At 38.2% G+C, this 25,433-nt stretch overlaps 1 protein-coding gene across 1 annotated transcript in view; it reads left to right on the top strand.

Moving 5' to 3' along the window:
- The window catches only part of plppr4a (phospholipid phosphatase related 4a), a 31,565-nt gene extending 23,407 nt beyond the window's left edge, over positions 1-8,158 (top strand). The window contains exons 6-7 of the mRNA XM_026934718.3: positions 1,693-1,866; positions 2,808-8,158. Coding sequence (XP_026790519.3) covers positions 1,693-1,866; positions 2,808-4,265 — 1,632 coding nt within the window. The 3' untranslated portion in view covers positions 4,266-8,158. The remainder of the gene's footprint in view (positions 1-1,692; positions 1,867-2,807) is intronic.
- The last annotated feature ends 17,275 nt before the right edge of the window (positions 8,159-25,433 follow it).

Here is a 25,433-nt window from a genome sequence, read left to right as displayed (position 1 = left end):
CTGGCAGTCTTGTTTGTACCAAATTTTCTCCCAATTTAGTTATCACCAATTCCCTTCACATCAGGGGTGTCAAACTCATTTTATGTAATGGGCCACTTTACACTTAGTCCATTGTCTAGTGGGCTGGACAAAAAAAAACTAATAACACATTAATATCTCCTCTTATATGTGTTTATTTATCACGGGTTATCTGAAAGGTACATCCTCAATACGCAAATGGATTGAACATATTTCACTTACAGATATGTAAACATAAAAGTCGTGATTGCATAAATACTCACCCTCTAAATTAGTTCTTTTGGAAAGAGGCATGGCTAAAGCATAATACTTTCAGCTTGCTAATTACATATTATTACTACATTTTGTCAGTAGCTGAGTTTATCGCCTGAGTTTATTGCTCTATTCTGCCCCCTAGTGGAATATCTGGGACTAGCGTTTTTTTTTTGTTTTTTTTTTAAATCTGGCAGTTCAATTACGGTCCATGTACAGACTCTAAATTGATATAGTGGGCCAGATTAGAACTTTTATAGGACTGGTCCTGGCACATTTGGCACTGCTGCGCCACATTATCTACATCACTGATTATTATACCACAGCTGCCAAACTGGGATAGGGAAGGCTGTGACACACATTGCCAACCACCACATCTTTTGGAACTCCCGCGCACTTTATAGACTTTATAAGGCTATTGTGTTTATGTAAACATAACCAGGGACTTACGATCATTACCAAGGAGAGAGGAAGGCCATCCTTCCCACCACGAGAGCAGATGGCTGTCAGAATTGGCTCTAGAAGGGAACAAACTTTAGACAACTATGCCATGTTTCTTTTTTGTTTAAATAAATTAAAAGCTGACTTTGCTACTCATGGCCTCTGGGCTAATGTGTCTTTAAGTTAATTAAGTCGAAAAAAGCTTTTTGTCTGCTCTCCTGAAAGCTACTGTACTAAAGAAAGGAGGTTGTGACAGCACTAGCAGACATTACTGTTTAAATTATAGTCAGCGTTGAACTTTCAACAGTTTGTTGACTCAGGATTGATAACTATAAAAAACATTTATTTAAGCTATGTAAGGTTTGCATAAATACATATAAATACATTTCTCTTTCACAAAACCCCTTCACAAGAGAAAAAAGTCCATGCAGATACCTCTGCCCTAAGCAAACTGAGGAATAAAAGCAGACTCACGACACTGAGGAAAAAAAAGACTTTCCCTTTGATTCGCAAGCTTAATAAAACATGAAAATCCCATTTACTGGTGTTAGCAAAGCGGTTTCTTAGAGTGCTAAATAACTAGCTGATAGCAGTTAGCTCAGTTCAAATAAAAACTTACTCTGTGGACTTAGTGAGTTTACATAGAACTTCACAACACTGAACTTCTGCTTTTTAAACATTTTCAAATGGTTAATAAGACAAGAATCTGCTATTTAATGGTATTTTTTTATTTGTTTTTAATTTGCTGAATAACTAGCTGCTAGCAGTAGCATTGTACACCCTTGTGACACAAACCATTCTTAAAATATAAAAGATAAAAGCCATTTCAGGCTGTTTCTACTGCTAATTTCATTTGTTTCTATGTATGAGTACAATGTTAAGAAGCATATAAGCTGTATAACAATATTAGGAGTACTGTAGCACCTTTAACACTTTCCTTTACATGCAAAAAAATGTGGGTCATGTGCTTCCCCTTCACAGATGTACTTCAATGCCACCTTAACTGACTCCTCCAAGCTACTCAAGCCCCTACTGGTCTTTTCCTTCATCATGTGTGCAGTCATCTGTGGACTGACTCGCATCATCCAGTTCAAAAACCACGCCATGGACGTCTACAGTGGCTTCCTCATTGGAGGAAGTATCGCCGTCTACCTGGTTAGTGTCTCTGGATGTCACATGTCCTCTCCTGTTCTTCTGTGTCCTTCATGGTTTCTTATAGCACTGTTTTTGCTAAAGCCAGAGTTAACAAGGACAATCTGGGGACATGTCTATGTCTACTAGTGGTATAATGGTCCGAGGTGCTTCATATGTTCTCACAATCTGGGGATGCTTGGTGCAGAGTGATGAGACAACGCTGTGTTTAATGGGGTTATAAATAGACTCTAAGTAAATCCCATGTGGCTGCTTCTTTGCTATCCTCCCACACACTCCTCCGCTCGTTTTTCGGTCCTTCAGCTGCTCTGTGATCGCCAACATGCTGATTTGAGTAAAGCTGATCTTATACCATGCATTTATGCTTCAAGGAAAGAGCATGTTGTGCTGCTTTCTGTCCTTTGTTGCTTTTGTAGCAAGGATTGGTTGTGAAGTGACTCACTGGAAAGCACATAATCCATGAAGTCCTAAAGCATCAGCTCTCCTACAAGTATTATCTGTAAGACAGCGCTTAGTGTGATTAGACCCATCAAGCCCTTTAATGACTTTATGTGGGTGGAGGAGACATTCAATTGTGACCAAGAATCACATCTGTAAAGGACACTCCTACATAGTATTATGCCAGTATTATATTTTCATTCCACAATAACTGCTTTCTCAATATGAACACACAAAAAAACAACGAATAGGAAGCATACTATACATTTTTTAGAAAGCTTGCCAGAAAGGTTCACAGGGCATCTGGTTGAGATCAGAGGTGTGTATCGGGACTGGATCACATAGGATTCAATAAAAAGTGGGAGTTTTTACTTTCATGCAGAAGACAAATTGATAGTATGCTATATCTGGGATTCCAGCCAGTTGTAAAATATGAAAATGTGTTGAGATCCAAGAGCCAGGATTGCAGATATAGTGCTAATATTGCTTTGTTGGTTCTCCTTCAGGGTCTTTATGCAGTAGGTAACTTTAAACCCAGCGAGGACACGTCCCTCCGCCAGCGACCACGTCCACACCCACGTCCTCAGCCCCCACCCATGCAGATTCCCCCCCAGCCTCAGCCGATCATGCCTCCTCCTGCCCTCCGTGAGCCCCTGCGTCCTCTCCCTAACCTTAACACAGAGCCCCCACGCCTCCTCCAGCCCAAGAGTCTGAGTGTAAGAGAGCGTCCAACTTCAGCTCGCTCGGAAAGCATCCTGCTTAGAGGACCTCACCGTGACTCTTCCTTCAGCCTGAAGAGAGCCAGCACTGAGCTGGAATGTATCACGGCTGCTAGCCAACTGTGCCAGGACAGCATGGTGACCTTTAGCAACACTCTGCCTCGTTCACACTCTATAGGTGCGGACGACCCAGTGCCACGTCGTCATGCCGCCATCCATGCTTCCATGGACTCCACGCGATCCAAGCAATTGCTTTCACAATGGAAAAGCAAGAACGAGAACCGCAAACTTTCATTGCAGGCTGGAGAGGGTCCTGAGGGGGGCATGGAAGTACGCTGCAGCTCTGAACCCACTGCCATGGGTCTGGAGGGGCCACCTGGACAGTATATGAAGATGGCTGCCAGTGTTGTACCATTAGCTAACCACAATGGTGGAGGTGGTGGCGGAGCCAGGGTGTCCATCCAATCACGGCCAGGCTCGTCACAGCTAGTACACATTCCTGAGGAGACGCAAGAGAATGCATGCTCATCTCTGCAGGAGGACAGCGAGGATGTAAGTGATGGCGGTGGAGGAGGAATGGTCGGGAATGCGAGGGCAAAATGGATGAAGATGGCAGAGAAGAGCGCCCCCTGCAGGACTAACAGCCAGCCACGTATAATGCAGGTGATTGCCATGTCTAAACAGCAGGGCATCATTCACGGAAGCCCCAAGAGTGAGGGAAGTGCTGTTAGCCGCACAGGATCCATCCGTTACAAGGCACTGACAGAGCAGGACCCTGGCACAGGCATCGTGCATGTTGATGCCCATCCGGAAAACAAATCCAATTCAGATGCCGGTGGGTCTTGGAGGTGGAAGGCACCACCAGAGCGCGTCAGTGTGCGCCAGTGCTTTGAGCTCAACGATCTCAACCGCAACTCAGAGAGCTGCGATTCCCTTAAGGACGGCTCTGTACCTGACATGAGCAACCCTCATCATCCACACTTTCACCATCATCACCATTTTCATCACCCACACCAACACCATCAGGCCATCACCACCATCCGTGTGACACCGGTAGAGTCGAGCAGTGAAGCTGAGGCTGCCTCCGAGACGCTTTCTCTTGCTTCCAGCCGTGACTCCACCCTGCGCCGCAAAAACGTCATCCTGCTGCCTGACCGAGGCCCGAGTCCAGACAATTCCAGGAACCTGCCGCACTTTTTCAAACCATCACCTACGCCTCCTCCCACTGTGACCTTCAAAGAGTGAACTCGAGCTCATTCCGTCTTTTTGTTCCAGGGTGGCCTTGCTCTCTTACCTGACTCGCAGTTCTCTGGAAGGACAGATGGGAGTCACACTGGACATACAGTATATTTCCTTTTGACCTGTACTGGCTCCCTCCAACTTTGTAAGGTGGCGTTATGTATTTTCACATTTTTTGACGTACTGTGACATTGAAAAAGCACAAAAGTTCATTTTTTGCAACTGTTTCGCAAAGGTGGTTTTGTGGTTTAAAGAATTACACTTTTCATTTTATAATAATTGATACTATGATACATGAGGAATCTTTTTGTCACAGATCGTGTGTTCACTACCTTGCCAGTGTTTTTGTTTTTCATTTTGTTTTTTTTTTTCAACTCTGATTGTGCTTAACAGATATGTGTGTTGTCTCATATGGCAACATGTGGGTGCTTTATGAAATGTAGTTTCATACCTTATCCAGTGTGTTGGTATATTTTTCTCAGTGTAAACATTTGTAATGGAACACATGATTCAAAATCATTATTACATCTCTGCTAATGGCTAATAATTATCCTACATGTTGCTTTTAAGGCCTGTAAGGAAAAGTGATTGAGTCATAGCGATAGTGTATTTACCAAATTTTGGGACATGGAGTGGTGAAGGTTTGATTCAGTCTCCCATACACACTGTGCATTGTGTTTGCCATTCTTTTTTCACTTAGGGACTAGGTAAATGCCTTTCAACTGTCCTGAGGAAGGTTTTGCCTTAAGACAGGTGTTGAAGTGCCGTAGATGAGGTTCAGACACATCTCACCTTAACCACACATTTACCTATATTTTCAATCGATTCACAGTAGAACTACACATCGCATTTAATATTCAATTCATATTAGAATTATATATTTTTTCTTCTGTTCTCATTTTGTTTTGGAAAGCCTGGTTTGTTCCTCAGTTGTGGTTTGAGCACATACGTGAAATTGTGTTTTCTTGATTTGGGATGATGGGCTGAATATTTACAATGACGTTCCTGCTGAATTTGTTTTCTTCTTCCCCGCTTCTCACCTGGCAAGCTGCTCCTCCTCCTCCACCTCTCTACGGGTGTTTATAAAAATCCAAGCACCCTTCACAAAGACTCCGGAAGAAGCACCGGTGATTTAAAACTCTTTGGTTGATTTTGACACCTGATTTTTTTTTGTCCTTCCTCCACACTGCAGGAACCATCTGTTAATAATCTTTTTTCATAGAGTGCCTCAGAGAGATTTAGAGTTATTGATTTCTTGCCTGTCGATTACTGTATTTGTCCAAACATTGTACAGTGTTTCCTCAGTATGGTGCAAAATTAACAGACATCCTAGACACATTTAGACACTCTCCTTTAGATGGATTATGTCGCTTTTTGAGATTTTTTACGGGCCTGATTTCCTAGCATTTTAAATGCAGTGTTTTGCCAGAGAAAATACCATATTTTCTGGAATTTTCTATGAGATGGCCATTTGTTAGCGTTTTTATTAGTAGATAGGGTAGTTTGCAATCATAAGATTGCTGCTAACATATCATTAAAAATCCCTGAGTCTAGCATGTGTCTAAACATTTGCCTTGTCATCTATAAGCTTCTTTAGCAAGTGAAAATGGCAGCAAGTACATTTTGAGAAAATTATGTAAAGATTAAAAAAGAACAAAACATAGCTTTGCTAGTTGAAATCAGCATTATAATAGCAATTCAGACAAACAAAATAAGACAAACAAAAACTCTTTCAGACTCTTTCTGTATCTAACAGAAAGGAGAAGGCAGGACTGTTGCAAATGCTTCAGCTCAACATACAATGCTGTAACACTAATGGGACAAAAGCTTAAATAGACTATACCAATAAAAGTGTCTGATTTGTGAGGCATAACAAATATTATATTCGAATTTATACCACAGCGCAGTTGAATTCTTGAATCTGAAGCTGTGGCTAATTTGCTATAACAGCACGGCTCTGACAGTAGTTCCAGCTGTAGTTCAAATCACAAATTTGCATTATACAACAGTTAGGTCCAGTCCACTAATTTGATGGACAAGCGGAATTCCAAGAGTGCTGATATTGAGTATAACAGCACTGGTACATTTCACCGTTTGTATCACTCCGCTTGTCTGTTTTCGCTCCATAAAATTCCAATTCTAGCAATAGTTTGCTATTAGTTTTTTACATTGAAACTGTTACTACACTTATTATGGGCTGTCAGTCAGTCTGTGCGTTGCATGGCAACATGTAGTGCTCTATCCACGTAGTGGCTATTTTAGGAAATATTTACATTGACGGACCAAAAATAAACCAAAAAATATTTGGTCATATTGTGTCGGTTACTCTATATTAATTTCTTGTTTATAGAACTGTTGTATAAAAGCAATATCACACTCACAATTGTGCAGTTGTACTGAGTATCAGCATGACTCTGATTACCCGCAGCCTCGTACCTACAGCCGAATTACTGCCATGCTGATTTTTAGTGCAATTGTACTCTTGCTTGTGCGATATTTCTTAATTAATTCGCTCATTCTAATACGTTATTGTTTCTATAGTAACAGCTAATTCAACCACAATAAATGGTTAAAACTTTGAATGGTTAGAAAGCATGTCATTTATTAATAAATTAAAAATTGTAACCGTTGGCAAATCGCTGTAGTATAAGAGGAATAAAACACTTCAGGATGCGCTGATATAGGAAAATAATCCACTTCAGGCCATATCACATCAACACGTCATGTTTTATTCCTTACATATTCCATTATATTATTATATATAAAGTAAAAATCGTGATACATCCTGATTAAAGTGACTGCTACTACTAGAATAAAGTGACCATTAGTGACTTTTTAAGCAGATAGAATTTAGCGCCATGTGTCTTATATTTTGTGGAGATCATATTTTTTGTCCAGAAAATATGGTATAGTTAACGTGCACATGATTGGTTGTTGGAGTATTTGACAGTGATGACATGAGTAAAGAAGCACATCGTCATGGTGAGTCTAACACTTAGAGAGATCATACAATGAAAGCGTTCCTCATCTGTGAAGAATCTTCTAAAACTGTGCATTTCTACATTTCTACATTTCTAATCCTAAACAATGCCATATACATATTTATAAAATGAAAAAAAAAAAATAGACTGTATTAATAACCCTAATATCTTCAACATGGTCAGAGATGAATTTATTCAATGTACAGGATCATTTATATAACTTAATCGCTTAAGATTTTTATGATTTTTTTTGTTGTTGTTTGTTTTTGATTTGTTCAGAATAAGATATCACGGATATGTGTATACAGATTTTTCAATGGAGTGTACGTCTTAAAAATCAGAAGTGATTTAATTTTAGAATTTTATACATGACTGTACAGTATAAATGTACCCTACTCTAAGGCTTTAACCGGATCTTATAGCTGCATGGTCATTTGATACGGTACGTACTGTAACTACAGTTTCTGTTCTGGTTTTGTACATGATGCCTTTTATGGTGGTGGTCAGTACCTTTATGCTCTGCCATACATTTTATCCAATCAGCTGAGTAACCACTAGATCTTTGTACCAATGTAAATAGATATTTGTAACTTTGAGAGAGCTCATGTGGTGATGTAAATTAGAAGAGAGATGTTACATTTGCAAAGTGTTAACCTTTCATATGAGTATTTGTTTAAAGAAAGCTCACAGGGTGCACATTTATCCGAGTGCCAAAAAGAAACACATTTCTTTTATTATTTTTTCTTTGACATAGCAATGTTATATGTGTGAGAAATGGCTTTTCTGAGTGAAGTTTTAGAACAAATAATCGAATATAGGGTTTTGCTCGGCAGTGTGTTTTATTTGGGGACAATATATCTTATACATATTAAAATAAATGTTTGGTATCAAGGTTAAGTTGAACTGATTTCATTTTATACAAATAGCAACCATTGGTTTACTTATCATATTTTCCAGACTTTTAGATACATTATTGCTTTATCAGGTGCTATGACTTAGAAAGCAAAGTGACCTTTATGTTACAATTATATATATATATATATATATATATATATATATATATATATATATATGGGGTCATAAGTTTACATACACCTTGCAGAATCTGCAAAATGTTAATAATTTAAAAAAAACAAAGTAAGAGGGCTCATAAAAATTGCAATTTTTTAAATTTAGTTCTGCCCTGAATAAGCTATTTCACATAACAGATATTTACATATAATCCACAAGACAAAATAATAACTGACTTTACACAAATGGATCACTTCATAAGTTTACATATGCTTGATTCTTAATACTGTGTTGTTACCTGGATGATCAACGACTGTTTTTATGTTTTGTGATAGTTGTTCATGAGTCCCTTGTTTTACCTGTGCAGTTAAACTGCCCACTGTTCTTCAGAAAAATGCTCCAGCTCCTGCACATTCTTTGCTTTTCCAGCATCTTCTGCATATTTGACCCCTTTCCAACAGTGACTATATGATGTTGAGATCCCCCTTTTCACACATAAGACAACTGAGGAACTCATACACAACTATTACAAAAGGTGCAAACATTCACTGATGCTCAATAAGGCAAAACGATACATTAAGAGCCAGGGGTTGTAAACTTTTGAACAGGATTATCGATGTAAATTGTTATTATTTTGTTTAAAGATCTTTTTTTTTATTTATTTAGTACTGCCCTTCATAAGCCACATAGGATATTTCCATGTTTCCCAGAAGATGAACTAATAACAATTTACACTGATCATCCTGTTCAAAATTGAGACTGAGAGTGGTTGTTGTTAAATAGACTGAGCAAAGACAATAGACTGAATAAATGTATTAGATTTATTAGATTGCATCTCTTGGCCACTACAACACCTTATTTTTCACAAAAGCTCCTATTGTACATGTTTAATATTCCACAACAAATTATCCTTACTAATCAAAAGATTCCCGTGTGATACAAAAGTATTGAAATGTGTTATAATTATGTCATCTTGGCATTATAATTGCCCTGTAATTGCCCTCACTCTGTAGAAAGCATTTTATCCCAGGCTGAACATTTGCTGAACAGTTGGTCTTACTCCTCCAGATACTTCCACAGCTCTTCCACCAGTCCATCTGTGAGAGTGTGAAACGAGAAAGCCTCACAGTCAGAGACACCGTACGGCTTTGAGGTTCACCTTCACGTACTGAACTGCTCCATCAAACAGAGAACGAATGACCCACATTTAGCCAGCGGTACAAATGATGCCCTTAATATACCTGTTTATCCACTTGTGTCTTTGTTTGCCTGCTTCTGTGCTCTGAATGTGTAACGATGGAGCTTTGTAATGGTTGTGCAGATTAAACGCACAGCATGAAGTGCAGGGAAAGTGGGTCTAGTTAGCGCTGCTGAATTCTGCCAACGGGCCTTAAGTAGGTCGGAGAGCCGACCTAATTCAGAGGAGAGGACTCTCTTTTGCTGCAGTTCAAGCAGCATCCCTAAAGACCAAAGGGATTGTGTGCAGATCCCCCGCAAGGGAAAGGAGACGAGACAGTAAGAGTGAGAAACTAATAGGGATCAAGCAATAAGAGCAAAGACAAGCAAAAAAAAAAAAACATTAATTTCAGTGTAAGATTAATTCATTTTTGAGTAATGACTTTCCATTTTTTTTCCCAATGTGCTTCCCATGTTTGAATAATAAGCTTTGCAATGTTTTTCAGTTTTGGTTAATTTAACACACACCTTTTTGCTGCTTATGTATGGCAAATTAGCAAACTCCCAATACACCAAAAATACAGCATGTATATAAAGTATAAAGTATACAGAATACAGTACTTGATTTAATATGGCTAAATTAATTTAGAAAAGCTGAATTACTTTTATGAAGCTGGAAAAAGCAGAATTGATACTGAAAGGTCTGGACTAAATTGCTAACTATTTCAAAATGGACGCCAGTCTTAATGTCCTGCCTCAGTCACCCTTTTTCCCCAAGGGAATGCAAACTGCAAATTTCTGGGTAGGCTTGAGACAGATATAAAATGAAGGCTCTGTGAAGAAATTACACATGTAATCAACTTTATTAGGCGCACCGGTACACTGGTACATTAATGCAATTATCCAATCATGTGGCAGCAGTGCAATACATAAAATCATGCAGCTCAAGAGCTTCAATTAATCTTTACAACAAACATCGAAATGTGGAAAAAATGGGATCTCAGTGACATTGAAGGTGGCGTGTTTGTTGGTGCCAGACGGGTTGGTTTGCATATTTCAGAAACTGCTGATCTTCTGGCATTTTCACACAAATAATCTCTTGAATTTACCCTGAATTGTGCTGAAAACAAAACACATCGTGCAGGCAGAAATGCCTTGTTGATTAGAGAGGTCAGAGGAGAATAGCCAGACTGGTTTAATCTAACAGGAAGGCTACAATAACTCAAATAATCATGCTTTACGACCAAGGTGAGCAGAAAAGCATTTCAGAATGCTCAACATGCCAAACCTTGCGGCGTATGAGCTCCAGCAGCAGAAGACCACATCAGCTTCCACTCCTATCAGCCAAGAACAGGAAATTGAGGCTATAGTGGGCACAGGTTCACCAAAACTGGGCAGTTGAGGGTTGAGGACACGAGCTCAGCAGTGCTTAGGAATTTGAACACCATACTTTATGGTTAGTAGTGCAGACACTAAAAAGCTACCATAGCTCCATGTAGGTGATGTTGATACCCCAAAGCAATTACAGACTGATATTATTATCTATAGCCAAATTCATTCCGACATATACCATTTCCAAGAATTTGGCTTCCTAGCACCATTGGAGCTATGAATTGACCTTGAGTCCATGGATCCATCTGTCTTGTGTCCACCAAATTACTAAACTGAGAGGAGAGAGGACTATAAATCAGCCCATGTTGATTGGACTTCTACAGCAGTCTGTGCCTAAATCCCAGGATCTTCAAGCATTTGTTCCAAAGTGCCATTCAATAGTGACATTTGTCACCATACCATTAAGAATAACAGATTTGTCTAATGGCTGCCAATGATGTTAACATTCTATACAGATCCAAAGTCATCCTTTGTCTTTATTTAAGGAGGACTGAGGCAGAAGATACTGCCTGTGCTGGTTCAGAGCTTTGTTAGCAGGATCTTTCTCCTGCCAACAAAACCCCTGAGAGGACAAAACACCTGCAAGAGCCATAGCACAGATGGTCTCTCTAAGCCTCTAAATCTGAGCAACACTAGAGCCTACAATTGAGATTCTACATGATCTTTAAAAAGTGATGAATTCAAAAAGTACTCTGAGAGTAAGTTTATTTTATGCTGTGTGACCTTTGAACAAGGTCATCATGTTTACTGAATTAAATAGAAAATTTCATATAAACAAACCACTTTTGTCATCTACACAAACACAAAAGTTATCCGATTACTTATATTTCAGTTCCCATGAAAGTTTAGTTAGCAGTCGATGCTAAGTAGGGTAATTTTAGTTGACTCCAGATAGCAGAAGACTCCGATCGGGATCTGCGTTTCCTCCGGCAGATTTGGACTGGCTCCAGTGCAGATTTGGTTCATGAATCTAGACTCCTGTATGGCAAATCCGCAGTCATTTCACTCCTTCAATGACATCAGGATGGAGTCAGTACAGCACTTTTCTTTTCCAATTTATCAACACATCTGAGGAAAATGTTGCTATTTCATCTGGTTTTGTCTTGTTTTTACTGCCAATCTGCCTTTACATTGTCTGTACAAAAGACTGAATGGTTACATGCTAGCTAATTTGCTTCAGTCACTTGCTAGCTTTTGGTTGGCGTCCGTAATTAGCAACAATGTTCTCCTGAGTTCATTCTGTTCACCCTTCCATGTCATAGCACAAATTTACATATTTGACTAAAATACACTAAAACCATTTCATATCTGTTTCATATCTTTTTTAATATTTTTAGCGGATTGAATAGAGCATTCAGAATATGGCAGACATATGGATCATATGTAAGATACAGTACACTACAATCAGTCAATTTCCATATCTGTTATGGTGTATCAAAGAATATTTCTAGCTCTAAGTCAAAGCAGATAGCTACCAGGCTTACTGTTCAAACTCCTAATATTCTGTCATGTTGAAATGCAGCAACCCCAAGCTAAAGTTCATATGTAAAGTAGGAAAGCAAGCCATGATTACTGCTTGGAACAGTTAATACAAAACCTAGTTTCCCAATGTAGTGATCTATAAAGATTTATAATTATAGGCAGGAAGTTCTGCTATATCAGCTAGCTAGTTCATGAGTGAGCTACCATAAAAATAAACAAAACCGCACTGTGTAGCTTAATGTTGTAACATTATGGGAACTATTTTACAAAATGGTTTTCTTAAATTGAGATTATAGAGTTAAGCAACTATATGAAGATTTGGGCTTATGGAAGGGATTTTGGTTGAGACAGATTTCAATTATCGTTAGCTCCATTTGCCTCATAGCTCTAACATAAAATTAAAGAACTACAAACACCAAACATCTTGTTTGATCGATATGCACTTAGGGTAAGAGGCAATGTGTAAATTAGATTCTTTTTTTTTTTGCAGAACTTTAAGCATTATAATAAATGCTGCAAAATCTTTTAAAATAATGTTCTTCAAACCCATACAAGTCATTTGTGCACTGAAGATTTGTGAAACTGAATATAAATAAGCAGATAGCGCCAAGTGGCATGGTGCAAATTGATGAGTGCAAAACAGCAACTGATAAGTAAAAGAGATTTGGCCTTGTGTAGTATTAGCATATTAATCAACCATTACAACAAGTATACTGTACATAATGCACAGTGAAGAGTTCAGCATTGGGCAAAAAATGCATGGCAATAATTATCCTCAGTGAAAATGAAATGAAACCGAGAGGTGGTCATCAGTGTCTTGCTGTATCTGATGTTTGTAGAGACACAAATTGACATTTGGTCAGTTCCCACAGAAAAAACAGAATATGAACAATAACATGGTGTATAATAATTCCGAAGCTTTTGCAGAAAACAGTGTCCTATTTATCCGCTGCAAGGCATAAAATCTGTGAGGCAAAGTACTGTAAGTTTGCCAGAGGTTGCCATGGCAACTCTGTCTCCGACTAGAAGGAGGCTGGTTCCAACCCATGTTTTTCTCTATTTGTCGTTTTTTTTTTCCTCAAGAAGAAACTACACAGTGAGCATGCACATTGTGTAGCCTTGAAAGAACCATCTCTAAATCTCGAACATCTCAAATTAAGGGGAACCTGTTTATTTCCAAAGACTGTCCTTCATGATATGGACGTTCTGTTGTCTCTGAGTAAAAAGCACTGTCTCGTTTAGCAGCCTCCTGCTGTTGATCCAAGCTCACACCAATTATCATGTTCTGTGTTTGATGAGAAACGGCATTAGAGGAGAGCAAAGTGCTAGTGGACCGCTAATGAAAGTGAGAAAATGATAGCATGTCAGGAGTTTTAGCAGCAGAATGAAAATCATGTTCATTATCCCTACTGAGGCACTGAGTGTTTCCATGTCCTCTTAATGGCTATGCACTTACTTGGGAATGCTGGAGCATCAAAAATAAAAAAAGCATCAAAATTGTCTTGGTAGGAACACACAGTAAACAGCACCTGACATCTATATTAAGCTGTTGCCTAGTTTCTGTATTGCTAACTCACATTTCCTCAGAGTAACACAGTGTCCTGGCCCTTTTCGGTTATTTCTAGAATAATTTTACGGAAAAACTAGAAAAATATAGTAAAGTAGCAAAACCAGCAAGTAGACTATGGCTATTCCCTAAGCTGAAACGTCCCCATGGTGATATTTTAATCCTTAGTGGGCAGGGAATTCAGCTAGTAAGATTTTTAAGTGGAGGTTATAATGTAGTCCAAATACATGATATATATATAGATATATATATATACATATATATACATGATAAATTCAACTAGCACCGCATACGATTTTTAAAGTGAGGTTAGTATCAAGCTCAATCTTAACAAATCTGTTTGACAGAAAATCATTCTTCAAAGTAGTGTATGGAAAGAAAATTAGTCGAATAATTATCAAATTTGAATAAGATGATCTTGAGACTGGACCTCAACAAAGCAGAATATTTTATATTTATAACAAAATTTGCAGTGACAACTGCAAACAGGAAGTGAGGATGTAAATGCTGTGTAATTCCACCACTAGGTGGTACTATAATTAATGGATGAAAATATAATTAGTTAGTTATAAATATAATATAATTAGTTATAATTAGAAAATATAATTAAATATAAATATAAATATAAAATAGTCATGAAGACATTTTCTTCATAAACAGTTTTAATCATGCATCCAAATGAAAAAGATCAAGTCATTACACCTCACAAAAGTCCATGCCATAGTGCTTGGACCCCTTAATCACCACTTGCGCCTATCTCTACATGTTGAATGCATTAGTTTAGTACATAAACAAAATGTACTTGTGTGTATTAGGTGGAGAGCTGTTCAAAGTTTTTTCTTGCTACACTGGATGCCATGTGGTTTACCAATGCTATTAGCAGTAGCTATATAGCTGTAAAACAGAATAGCCATAGCTTGGCAAAAATCCACATATAAATAGGATATATAGATCAGACATCCTCATTCATTCTACTACATGAGTTCGCAGCTGCTCATAAGGTTTGCAGTATCTCTGTAATGTTCTGTATGATTTTTATTACAGCATGTGGCTCCAGTCATGGTCTCACCACTAGCGCCTGCCAGGAGGAGGTCTCTGCATCTGCTTCAGTCATTCAGGGACAGACAGGACAGTACTGCAGTGACCGTCATCATCACTCAGCTTCATTCAACTCAATTTGTCTCCTGGGTTTTTCCAGCTCAGACAGAAAATGGATGCCTTCTGGTGTTCAAGTGACCTCATCTCAGTCTAGAGACACTCTCACCCTGCAATATGAGTTCATAGAGTTGTTTATTTTATTTATTTAATTAATATTGGCTGCAATTTTATGGTCTAATGATCTTGTACTTAATTTTAACAATCTTGTCCTTAAGTCCAAAGGTAGCATTTAGTTAGACTTTATAACATCTAAAGAAGTACTATTAAAAGCAAAACTTAGATAACAAACATGCCTTGGGTAAGCAATTAAAAATTGAGTAAGGAGAGGGAATTGTGCCATTTTGGTCACAATACCTGAAATGTACAATATGTCTGTATAATGTACACTATATGATCAAATGACACCTGACCATCACACTCATATGTGGTTCTTCCCCAAACTGTTGCCACAATGTTGGAAGTACACAACTGTAATGGATGTCTTTGTATGCTGTAGTATTAAGTTTTCCCTTCACTGGAACTAAAAGGCCCAAACCTGTTCGAGCATGACAATGCCCCTGTGCACAAAAGATGATCCATGAAGACATGGCTTGCCAAGGTTGTCTGGAAGAAACTGAGTGTCCTACACAGAGCCCTGACCTCAAATCCACTGAACACCTTTGGGATGAACTGGAACGCTGACTGCTCACCAGGCCTCCTCGCCCAACGTCAGTACCTTTTTTTGGCTCTTGTGGCTGAATGAACACAAATCCCCACAGCCACGCTCCAAAATCTGGAATGGGATGTACAAAAAAGTACATATGGGTGTGATGGTCAGGTGTCCACAAACTTCTGGCAATATAATGCTGGCCCTGTTATCTTTAAAATTTTAAACTCGAACAAATACACAGTCTTTGGCTTTCACTGGCATTACATTCTATAGTCATCTTGTTTTACATATGAAGATCTATGGTCCTTTACATACAAATGATGCAATACTGTCCTTGAAAGTGATATTCCATATCTTAAGAGAGGCCTTACACCATGTCATAAACACTCCAGTTATTTTTATACTATGGCATGTTTCTACACAGGAGACAAATCTATGGTATCTTTCTACTGAATCCTGGATATAAAGAAATGGGAGTCCCATGACCACATGGAAGCAGATCTGTAGAAATTTCTCACAATAAAAGCTGCTTCCCTGAGCTGAGGACACTCTCACACATCTGGCTTTCCTGGGGGAGACAGATTGGGATGAGGCTTTAAGAAACTGTGTGAAGTGGCCGAGGTGTTGTGGAGAGTGTGATATGTTCTTGAAAACATTACCACAGTAGAAGTGACATGCTGGTCAATAGGGAATAGCCACAGACTGAAGCATACCTTTTTATAATCCTTCTCAAAATGTTATTGTCATCTTTAATGTGACTATTGAATTGAAGCTAGTTGGTCTTACAAGGATGTCAGCCATTTTAAAAAATGTCACAGCTCCTGAACGAATTGATAAAACCAGCCCAAAATATAAGATAAGAAATAAATAAGATATACTAAATAGAGAGAAGGAGCTGTGCAGATAAGATAAGTAAGACAGGTAAGTAAGACAATAAAGTATGTGTACTGTAAGTTTAAGATACTGATAAATACACCTGAGTAATTAGTAGTGCCAAAGATATGGTAGCTGCTGTACATTAAGCTATGTATATGAAAATGAATAGTGCAAAAGTCTATATATTTAATAAAGACAGGGCAAAATGTTGTAAACCATTGCAGTGTTCATTCAGGAAAGTAGAGCATTGCAAATGATGTAATGTTAGGACCACACTACTACAAAATACATCATATTGCTAATAGAGTTTTTTTAATCAAGGTCTTAAAATGGTTTCATATTACTTCACTATATATATATATATATATATATATATATATATATGAGAATAAATATACCAATTTACTAATTCACAACAAGCACATTTGTACACAGAATATGTTCTATTCTACATTGATTATAACACTTTATTTATACAAATATGCCATTAAAAATAAAAAATTCCAACTCACCTATTTGGCTTTATTATAATCAGTCCAATTCATGCAAAATACCCAATTCTCATGCTGTGGAATTAAACTATAAGTAGCCAAGTATTGTGAGAATACCATGGACCTGGTAACCCTGCTCTAAAGTGTTGCAGGCACAAGTGTACTAACACAGGTTTTGGGCTAAATGTACATACATTAACAAAATTACCTAGTGACAGTCTGTATAATCTGTAGGATTCTATTAACGTTTGTGTACATTTAGACTACATAATAGAGTACATGCGAGTTTGTTTAGCAGTATAATGTTTATCTGTTTGTCTATACTCACCCAGTTGTTGTGTAACAGAAATGCCAAAGTAATGACTACTGAGATGTGTGGGATTGTAGGAAACTGCAGTTCTGAATCAGTGCTAAACCATAAGGAACAGCCTGACAGGAGCAGGAACAGTGTGTGTGTGTGATTAATAACCAGTGATTCTGTGCTGGTGCTGATCTGAAATGTGCTGTTATATCTCAAATGTGACATTTAATGCATGACATTTAATGCATGACTTAATATTAATCAATGGAAGTCTCTTAATACAGAAAATGTAAAGAATGTATGTGTAGGAAAAAAAACGTTTATGCCAAGTTAGTTTGTAAAAAGTCATAGACCTACAGGAACAAATAACATAAATTAGTTAATGTTAGCTAATAAAAATTAATGGCAAAATCTACAGCTAATGTTAATGGCAGATAAAGTTAACTAGCTAATGGAAACAGCTATAGTTAATGTTAATGCCAGATCAAGTTAGCTAACTGAAACAGCTAAAGTTAATATGGATGCCAAACAAAGTTAGCTAACGAGTGGAAACAGCTAATGTTAATGTTAAAGCCAGATATAGTTAGCTAGCTAATGCCAACATCTAAAGTTAATGTTAGAGCCAGCTAAAGTCAGCTAACTAATGGAAGCTAAAGTTAATGTTGGTGCCAGATAACATTAGCTAACTAATAGAAACAGATAAATGTTAATGTTAGTGCCAGATAAAGTTAGCTAACTAATGGAAGCAGCCAAATTTAATGTTAGTGCCAGATAAAGTTAGCTAACTAATGAAAGCAGCTAATGTTAATGTTATTGCCAGATAAAGTTAGCTAACAAATGGAAACAGCTGTTAATGCCATATAAGTTTAGTTAACAGTACAATCTAGTCTTAATGCTAACACCAGCTACCATTTGCTAAGTCACCCCATTTGACCCCATTTTTCTGGTAGTTAGAAAACTATGTTATTGAAGTTAGAGCTAAAATAATGACAGCAAATGACTGCTTGTTCCTTTTTATTCTTCGTGATTGTTTTGAATATTTTCAACTTATTTCTTTGCCTTTCCAAGTAATTTCATGTCATTTCTTATGCCAATTCATCCTCAACACAATAATACATGATTTCTCAGAACTCATTAAACTCATTAAAGCACCAACTGTGGAAATGAGTGTAGCGCACTGATCCATATATCCACACCAGATGGATTTTTATTAATCAATGTGTTAATGTTGGCAGAATAAGACAGCTGGGCAGCAAGAATAGACGGACTCAATTTACTGATTAGTCAGTTGAAAGTACATGTCTGAGTTTAGTTTAAAAGCTTAAAACGTACAGTTTATTTGCCTCAACCACTATTCGTATGTTACTGCAATGGGTTATAGGGGTTTCGTTCTAATCGAAAAGGCACAGACCGATATTTGGGTACAATCAATAACACTTTGGTTTATTTGAACTGTTCTCAATACTCACATACTTTTATCGAAAACAAACTCAGGCAGTAGAAAACAACTTCAAGCAAGTACACGAAAAGAATCTATATTTCTTTATTTCTGATATGATACTTCATACACTAAAATAAAACACCTCCAGGATATTGCTTCCTATAGCAAAGAGCTGAAGCTGGCTAAATCTGTTTTGCAAATCAATTTCATGCCTGTATTTCAGCTATGATTTATCTCCAATCTCTCAAAGCTTTCTGTAATGCTTATGGTACAGATAGAGAGAGGAAAGGGAAAGCTTTTGAAAACACACAAAAGAATGGCCCTTTACCATCAGCCTTCCCCCCTAGCTTTTGTGGCTATTTTTTTTTTTTCTTTTTCATCGAGCATGTTCATGGTTAGCTGCTTGACACACTGAGGAGGGCACTAGAAATTCACCATGGCAACCATGCCACCGCAGCAACTGGAGCGTCGCACCATTCAGTCGATTCTCAGCACGGCTCAGAGCGCACTGCAGATTTGTCGACTGCAGATTGAGCTTTAAACACACACACGTTCATCTGTGCATTATTTATTGCTTCATGAATAATGTATTAAACATATTCACTCCATTGTGTGTGTGTATATACCGACAGGTGTGTGTGATGCCTGCATGACTATCTCTCAGACACTGATGTGTGTCAGTGAGTATGTGTTTGTGCATCAGTGGACATTTGTGCTTGCACATATGTACATGTAAGTGTATGCGCTTTGTTGAAGTAGCTTCACTGCATATGACAAAATGGACTGGATATCTGCTAAATCATTGAAATTTGGAATTAACACCAAATCTGGAGGTAAAATCGAAAAAACAATCCCATCAGATCAGCCCACTACATGCACCATGGTTAAGTCTCACATTTAAGCTCACCTTCCTTGCCTAATGGCACCCATTTTTGATAACAGGAAATCAATTTAGGGCTGATTGTCCTTTAGTAAGTTGGCACAGTGCTTTATGGGTAAAATGCTAGTCTACACTCCCTAAAATGATTTTTTTACACCAGCCATGGTGAGGTGCAGTGCCATCTGCTGGCATGTCTTATAAAGCATCATCCTCTGAATAAAATTACTACTTTATATGAATATTTTCTCTTTAAGTTTATTGTGTGGGATTTTCTTTTTCCTTTTTATGAGAGTTCTGTTTTTTGTGTGTATTTATCTTTACACATTATAGTGCCATGTATATATAGTATATAATTGCATATATATGTATATATGCATATATAGTGTTATAGTTAGTATAATTGGTATAAGTAAATTGAGAAATGTTGAGAAAACATTTATTTGTCTAAGAATTGATAGCTCTAGTGTTTTATCTATAGGCGTAACCATTTTCCACTGCAAATAATAAAGCATCATTTAGAGTCCCATTACGATCTGAGAGCTAGCACGCTCATCATTCATTACCCATCGTTAGTAACTGCTTTTTAACTGCTCACATACACACATTCATAAACAATTTAGAGTCCAGTCCACCTACTGGCATGTTTTGGGAGGTAGGAGGAAAGCAGGGAAACCAGAGGACACAGAGACTCTACACAGACAACCAAAGCACAGGATTGAACCAGGGACTCTGTGAGGCAGAAATGCTACCAGATGCACCACCATGCCATCCAGCTTGCACACATCCTTAAATACAAACGCTGAGCTTTTCCTTTTGTCCACTGTAAATGGCAAAGTGCTTTATGGGTAGTCTAACCTATTGTCATGCATTGTGGTATATTCATGAACACACTGGATAAATTTCACCGCTATTTCAGACATGGACTACAAAATTGCGAAATAGAAAACGTTCTCTATGTAATGAATCAAAGGCAGTTTCAGATGTACAGTATATGTTTGGAGGAACATTAGTGCCAATTAATGTTTGTTTCTTGTTTAATTTCATTACCCTTCTGTTTTATTTGGGGCACCAATAGAGATTAAACTGTGATAGAGATTAAGATAGGAAATGATGAACATTGTCAGCTAGATGCAGCTGTATAAGTATTATATAATAATAAAAAGCAGGGAGCAGATCACAGGCAAACCAGACAAACCCATATTCATACCCTAAAAAGTCAAGAAGCAGGAATTTTTATAACAAAGAACCAGGTGACAAGGAGCACTAGATGGACTAGATAACCACAGAAAACCTGCTGTTTTTGGACACCTGACCATCACACCCATATGTGGACCTTCTCCAAACTATTGCCCCAAAGTTGGAAACACACACTCTACATTTTGTGTATTGTACAGGATGTCTTTACAAAAATCTAGTGGAAAGCCTTCGCAGAAGTTTGGAGCTTATTATATCAGCAAAGGGGAACAATATCTGGAAGGGGATGTTCAACAAGCACATAATGGTGTGATGGTCAAGTGTCTGCATACTTTTGACCATATAATGTACAAACACTGATCCCAAAGGTATGGCCTTACTAAGAGGTATTCAAAGTGCTAAAAGTCCTGTACACATACACGGCCTTAACCACAATCAAATTTTTAATGAGGTTTAATAAATTTTTAATGACACATTGCAGAAATGTCAGTTAATATTGTACAATGATATATGACATCAACTGCTAACTCAAAAGTGAAGACATACCACTATTTCTTACTAATTGTCTTTATTTTTCCTTGCTTGTTTTTCAAAATTGTCACAGTGACCTGATTATAGAACAGAGCTGTTTATTATTTTGTATATTTTACCCTATTTATTGTACATTTAAAATTGAAAATGTTACATATAGCAGTTAACAAGAAAGTTTGCATGTAAACTTTACTAGTATGTACATTTTAACTAATAACAGACCAGTGGCAGCTTTTCCCCCAAGCTCCTGGTGGTTACCATAAAACCATGTACACACGTGCTTAAAATAAATAAATAAATAAATAAATAAATAAAAATAAACTTATGCAAATACCAAGGTATGGACATCGGTGTCCTAGTCTGCACAGCTTTAAAAGATATGTGACACTATTTATATTTAATGGTACCTCATCATGCACACTGATCAGCCATAACATTAAAACCACCTGCCTAATATTGTGCAGGTCTCTCTTGTGCTGCCAACACAGCTCTGACCCATCGAGACGTGGACTCCACAAGACCTCTGAAGGTGTGCTGTGGTAACTGGCACCAAGACATTAGCAGCAGATCCTTTAAGTCCTGTAAGTTGCGAGGTGGGGCCTCTATGGATCGGACGTGTTTATCCAGCACATCCCACAGATGCACAATTGGATTGAGATTAGGGGAATTTGCAGGCCAAGTCAACACCATGAACTCCTTGTCATGTTCCTCAAACCATTCCTGAACAATTTTTGCAGTGCACATTATCCTGCTGAAAGAAGCCACTGCCATTAGGGAATACCGTTGCTGTGAGGTGGTGTACTTGGTCTGCAATGTTTAGGTAGGTGGTACGTGTAAAAGTAACATCCACATGAATGCCAGGACCCAAGGTTTCCCAGCAGAACATTGCCCAGAGTATCACACTGCCTCCGTCGGCTTGCCTTTAGTGCATCCTGGTGCCATCTCTTCCCCAGGTAAGCGACACACATGCACCCGGCCAGCCACATGATGTAAAAGAAAACATGATTGATCAGACCAGGCCACTTTCTTCCACTGCTCCCTGGTCCATGGCACTCTGACTGGTCTATGGCTATGCAGCCCCATACGCAGCAAGCTGCAGTGCACTGTGTGTTCTGACACATTTCTATCATAGCCAGCATTAACTTTTTCAGCAGTTTGTGCTACAGTAGCTCTTCTGTGGGCTACATGGGTTAGCTTTCACTCCCCACGCTCATCAGTGAGCCTTGGGCATCCAAGACCCTGTCGCTGGTTCACCAGTTGTCTTTCCTTGGACCACTTTTGGTAGGTACTAACCAATGCATACCGGGAACACCCCACAAGACCTGCCATTTTGGAGATGCTCTGACCCAGTCGTCTAGCCATCACAGTTTAGCCCTTGTCAAAGTGTCTCAGATCCTTATGCTTGCTCATTTTTCCTGCTTCCAATGCATCAACTTCGTGACTGTTCACTTGCTGCCTAATGTATCCCCCTTGACAAGTGCTATTATACTGAGATAATCAACGTTATTCACTTTACCTGTCAGTACATAAATATATGTAACTCCATCCTGAAACTATAATTTGATACTTACCTTATTACAAACTGCTAAACAGCAAAAGAATGGACAATACAGAATCACACTCTCACAGTCTCACAGAGTTTCTTCTGCACAGGGTCACAAATTCATCTGCCACAATTAATCTGTCAGTGAAAGACAAGTTAATGACAAGCTGCTAGCTCTCTGTGTCCATGCCGATCATATCAACATGGAGCTGCGGTTCAACAGGATACAGTCTCACACTGGAAATGCTGAATCCTTCAGTTACATTATCAGTATCTTACTTCATACAAGGTGATTAGCTTCACTATCAACATCGAACAAGGGCTTCAACCCTTAGACATTCCAGGATCGGCTATAAAATATACGACCCTATCTTCAGGCCTTTCCAGTTTATGTCAGCATTTGTGGGATGTTATGAGGTTTTATTAGACAAATGGATTCATAGAACTTGCCTAAGTATTGCATATGGCTCATGGGCACTGCATTACCTGGAAATTATGCTTCACAACAGTGTTATAAATGACGTAAACACGCATCACTTTAGTACAGAGGTGTCAAATGCCTTCATGAAGCAGATAAACATACAGATAAACACTACATTGATGACACTGTATAGTACAAATGTGTGTTAGGTTTAGTCATTACCATTACATGCAAAGTTATCTTATAACCTGCTCGTATGTAAATACATGATTTAGATCATGAATATGATATTCAGTGTTTAAACATACATTATGACTCTCATTATGAAGATTCAATAAAATCCCCCACATTTACTGTATACTTTTATCCATATACAGTATTTATTGTATGTTCAATGTACAAGGCAGGATATACTGTATGTATTTGTGCATTTTGAAAGCTCAGCTGGTGTTAAAGCATGTGAAGAATGATTTGACAATGAGGTAAGTAAAAATCATATTGCTTCGGGATCACATGATGCCACCAGGTCACTTCTCCTGAGTGTGTCAACGTGTCCAGCACTGTGGTGTCCAAGGCTGAGTGTCTGACAGATTTGATGACAAAGCTTAAAAAGCAAAGCTGTTCTCTTTTGTATGCAAAAGAACAAATACTTAAGTTGTTTCATGTTCTTATAACAGTCAGCAAACAAGCATACTTAGCTCAACCACACTTATTGGCAAAAGAAGAAGCCATAAATTTAGTGATTTTTTTCTTTGCCTGCACAGCTGATGAAGGACTTTGTCTGCCTCTATATGTAGATAGATAGATAGATAGATAAATAGATAGATAGATAGATAGATAGATAGATAGATGGATGGATAGATAGATAGATAGATAGATAGATAGATAGATACACCAGTGTAATCAGACTGATGTATTACAGTGGGAGAGGGAAAGAAAGAGAGAAAAAGAGAGATCTCACTGGAGACTTTAGCTTGTGAGAGACTACATCAGGTTTAATACACTCTTTATGATCAATAATTCCTGGCGATGGAGAAGTGTGGATTGAATTCTAACACGAAAATGGATTTAAGAGCTTTAATGGTACCAACAAAATAACCCAGGACTGTGATGAACCCACACCAATACAGTTAGCAGAGTACTCACTTAATAATGAATATAGTCAATACATGAACAATACCACAACTACACTGCTATTTTATCTGGCCATATCAAATTTTAAAAAGTCACAAAGCCAAGATTTCAGCCATGTTCTCTCTCTCTCTCGCCATAATGACACTGACTCAGTAATGTGTCCTTACCACTTTTCCTACATAGGGTCATGGGGGAGCCTGGAGCCTATCCCAGGGGACTTGGGGAACAAGGAGGGAGACAAAAACCTACCACAGAGCACAATCATACACACAATTTGGAAATTCCAATCAGCCTGCAACACATGTCTTTGGACCAGGGGAGGAAACCCCTGATGCACAAGGAGAACATGCAAACTTCACACACATATAGGGCAGAGGCAGGATTCAAACCCCCAACCCTGGAGGTACAAGGCAAACATGCTAACTACTAAGCAACCATGCCAACTTCAGTGGCAAGAGAAGCATTCGTTTCAGCTTGGTGCTGGCCAGCAATGTTTTCTTAAAAGATTCTGCTTGTAAAATATCCCTTTGCTGACCTTAGCTGTCCCTCATGGATATGGCCTTGCATCAGGTCGTGGCCTTTGTATCACTACCATGTGTGTGGTTGATGAGAAGGAACAGGATGTGTGACAGTTGGACCTGAAAGGGCAGCAAGTTCAGGTGTACATAAAGAGCTTCTTATTTTAACACTTTGTGTGTGCACAAATAACCTTCAGGAAGTGCAATGTCAGAATAACAATCATTCAGTCAAGTGGGGGCTGATATACAGTAGATGGAATAAGTAACTTTCTTTCTTGTTTTAACTTTTGTTATGTTGGCTACACTGCCAGTCAAAACATATGGTGTTTTAATTTTTGTACATTTTATTACAGTTTACTCATTTACAGTTTACTCATGTTTTGTATTTAAGGGGCTACAAGAGCCTATGTAATTAGAGACACCAGAGA

This window comes from Pangasianodon hypophthalmus, chromosome 14 (genome assembly GCF_027358585.1).
Source record: "Pangasianodon hypophthalmus isolate fPanHyp1 chromosome 14, fPanHyp1.pri, whole genome shotgun sequence".
Classification (NCBI taxonomy): Eukaryota; Metazoa; Chordata; class Actinopteri; order Siluriformes; family Pangasiidae; genus Pangasianodon; species Pangasianodon hypophthalmus.
This window is presented reverse-complemented; position numbering and strand designations above follow the sequence as displayed.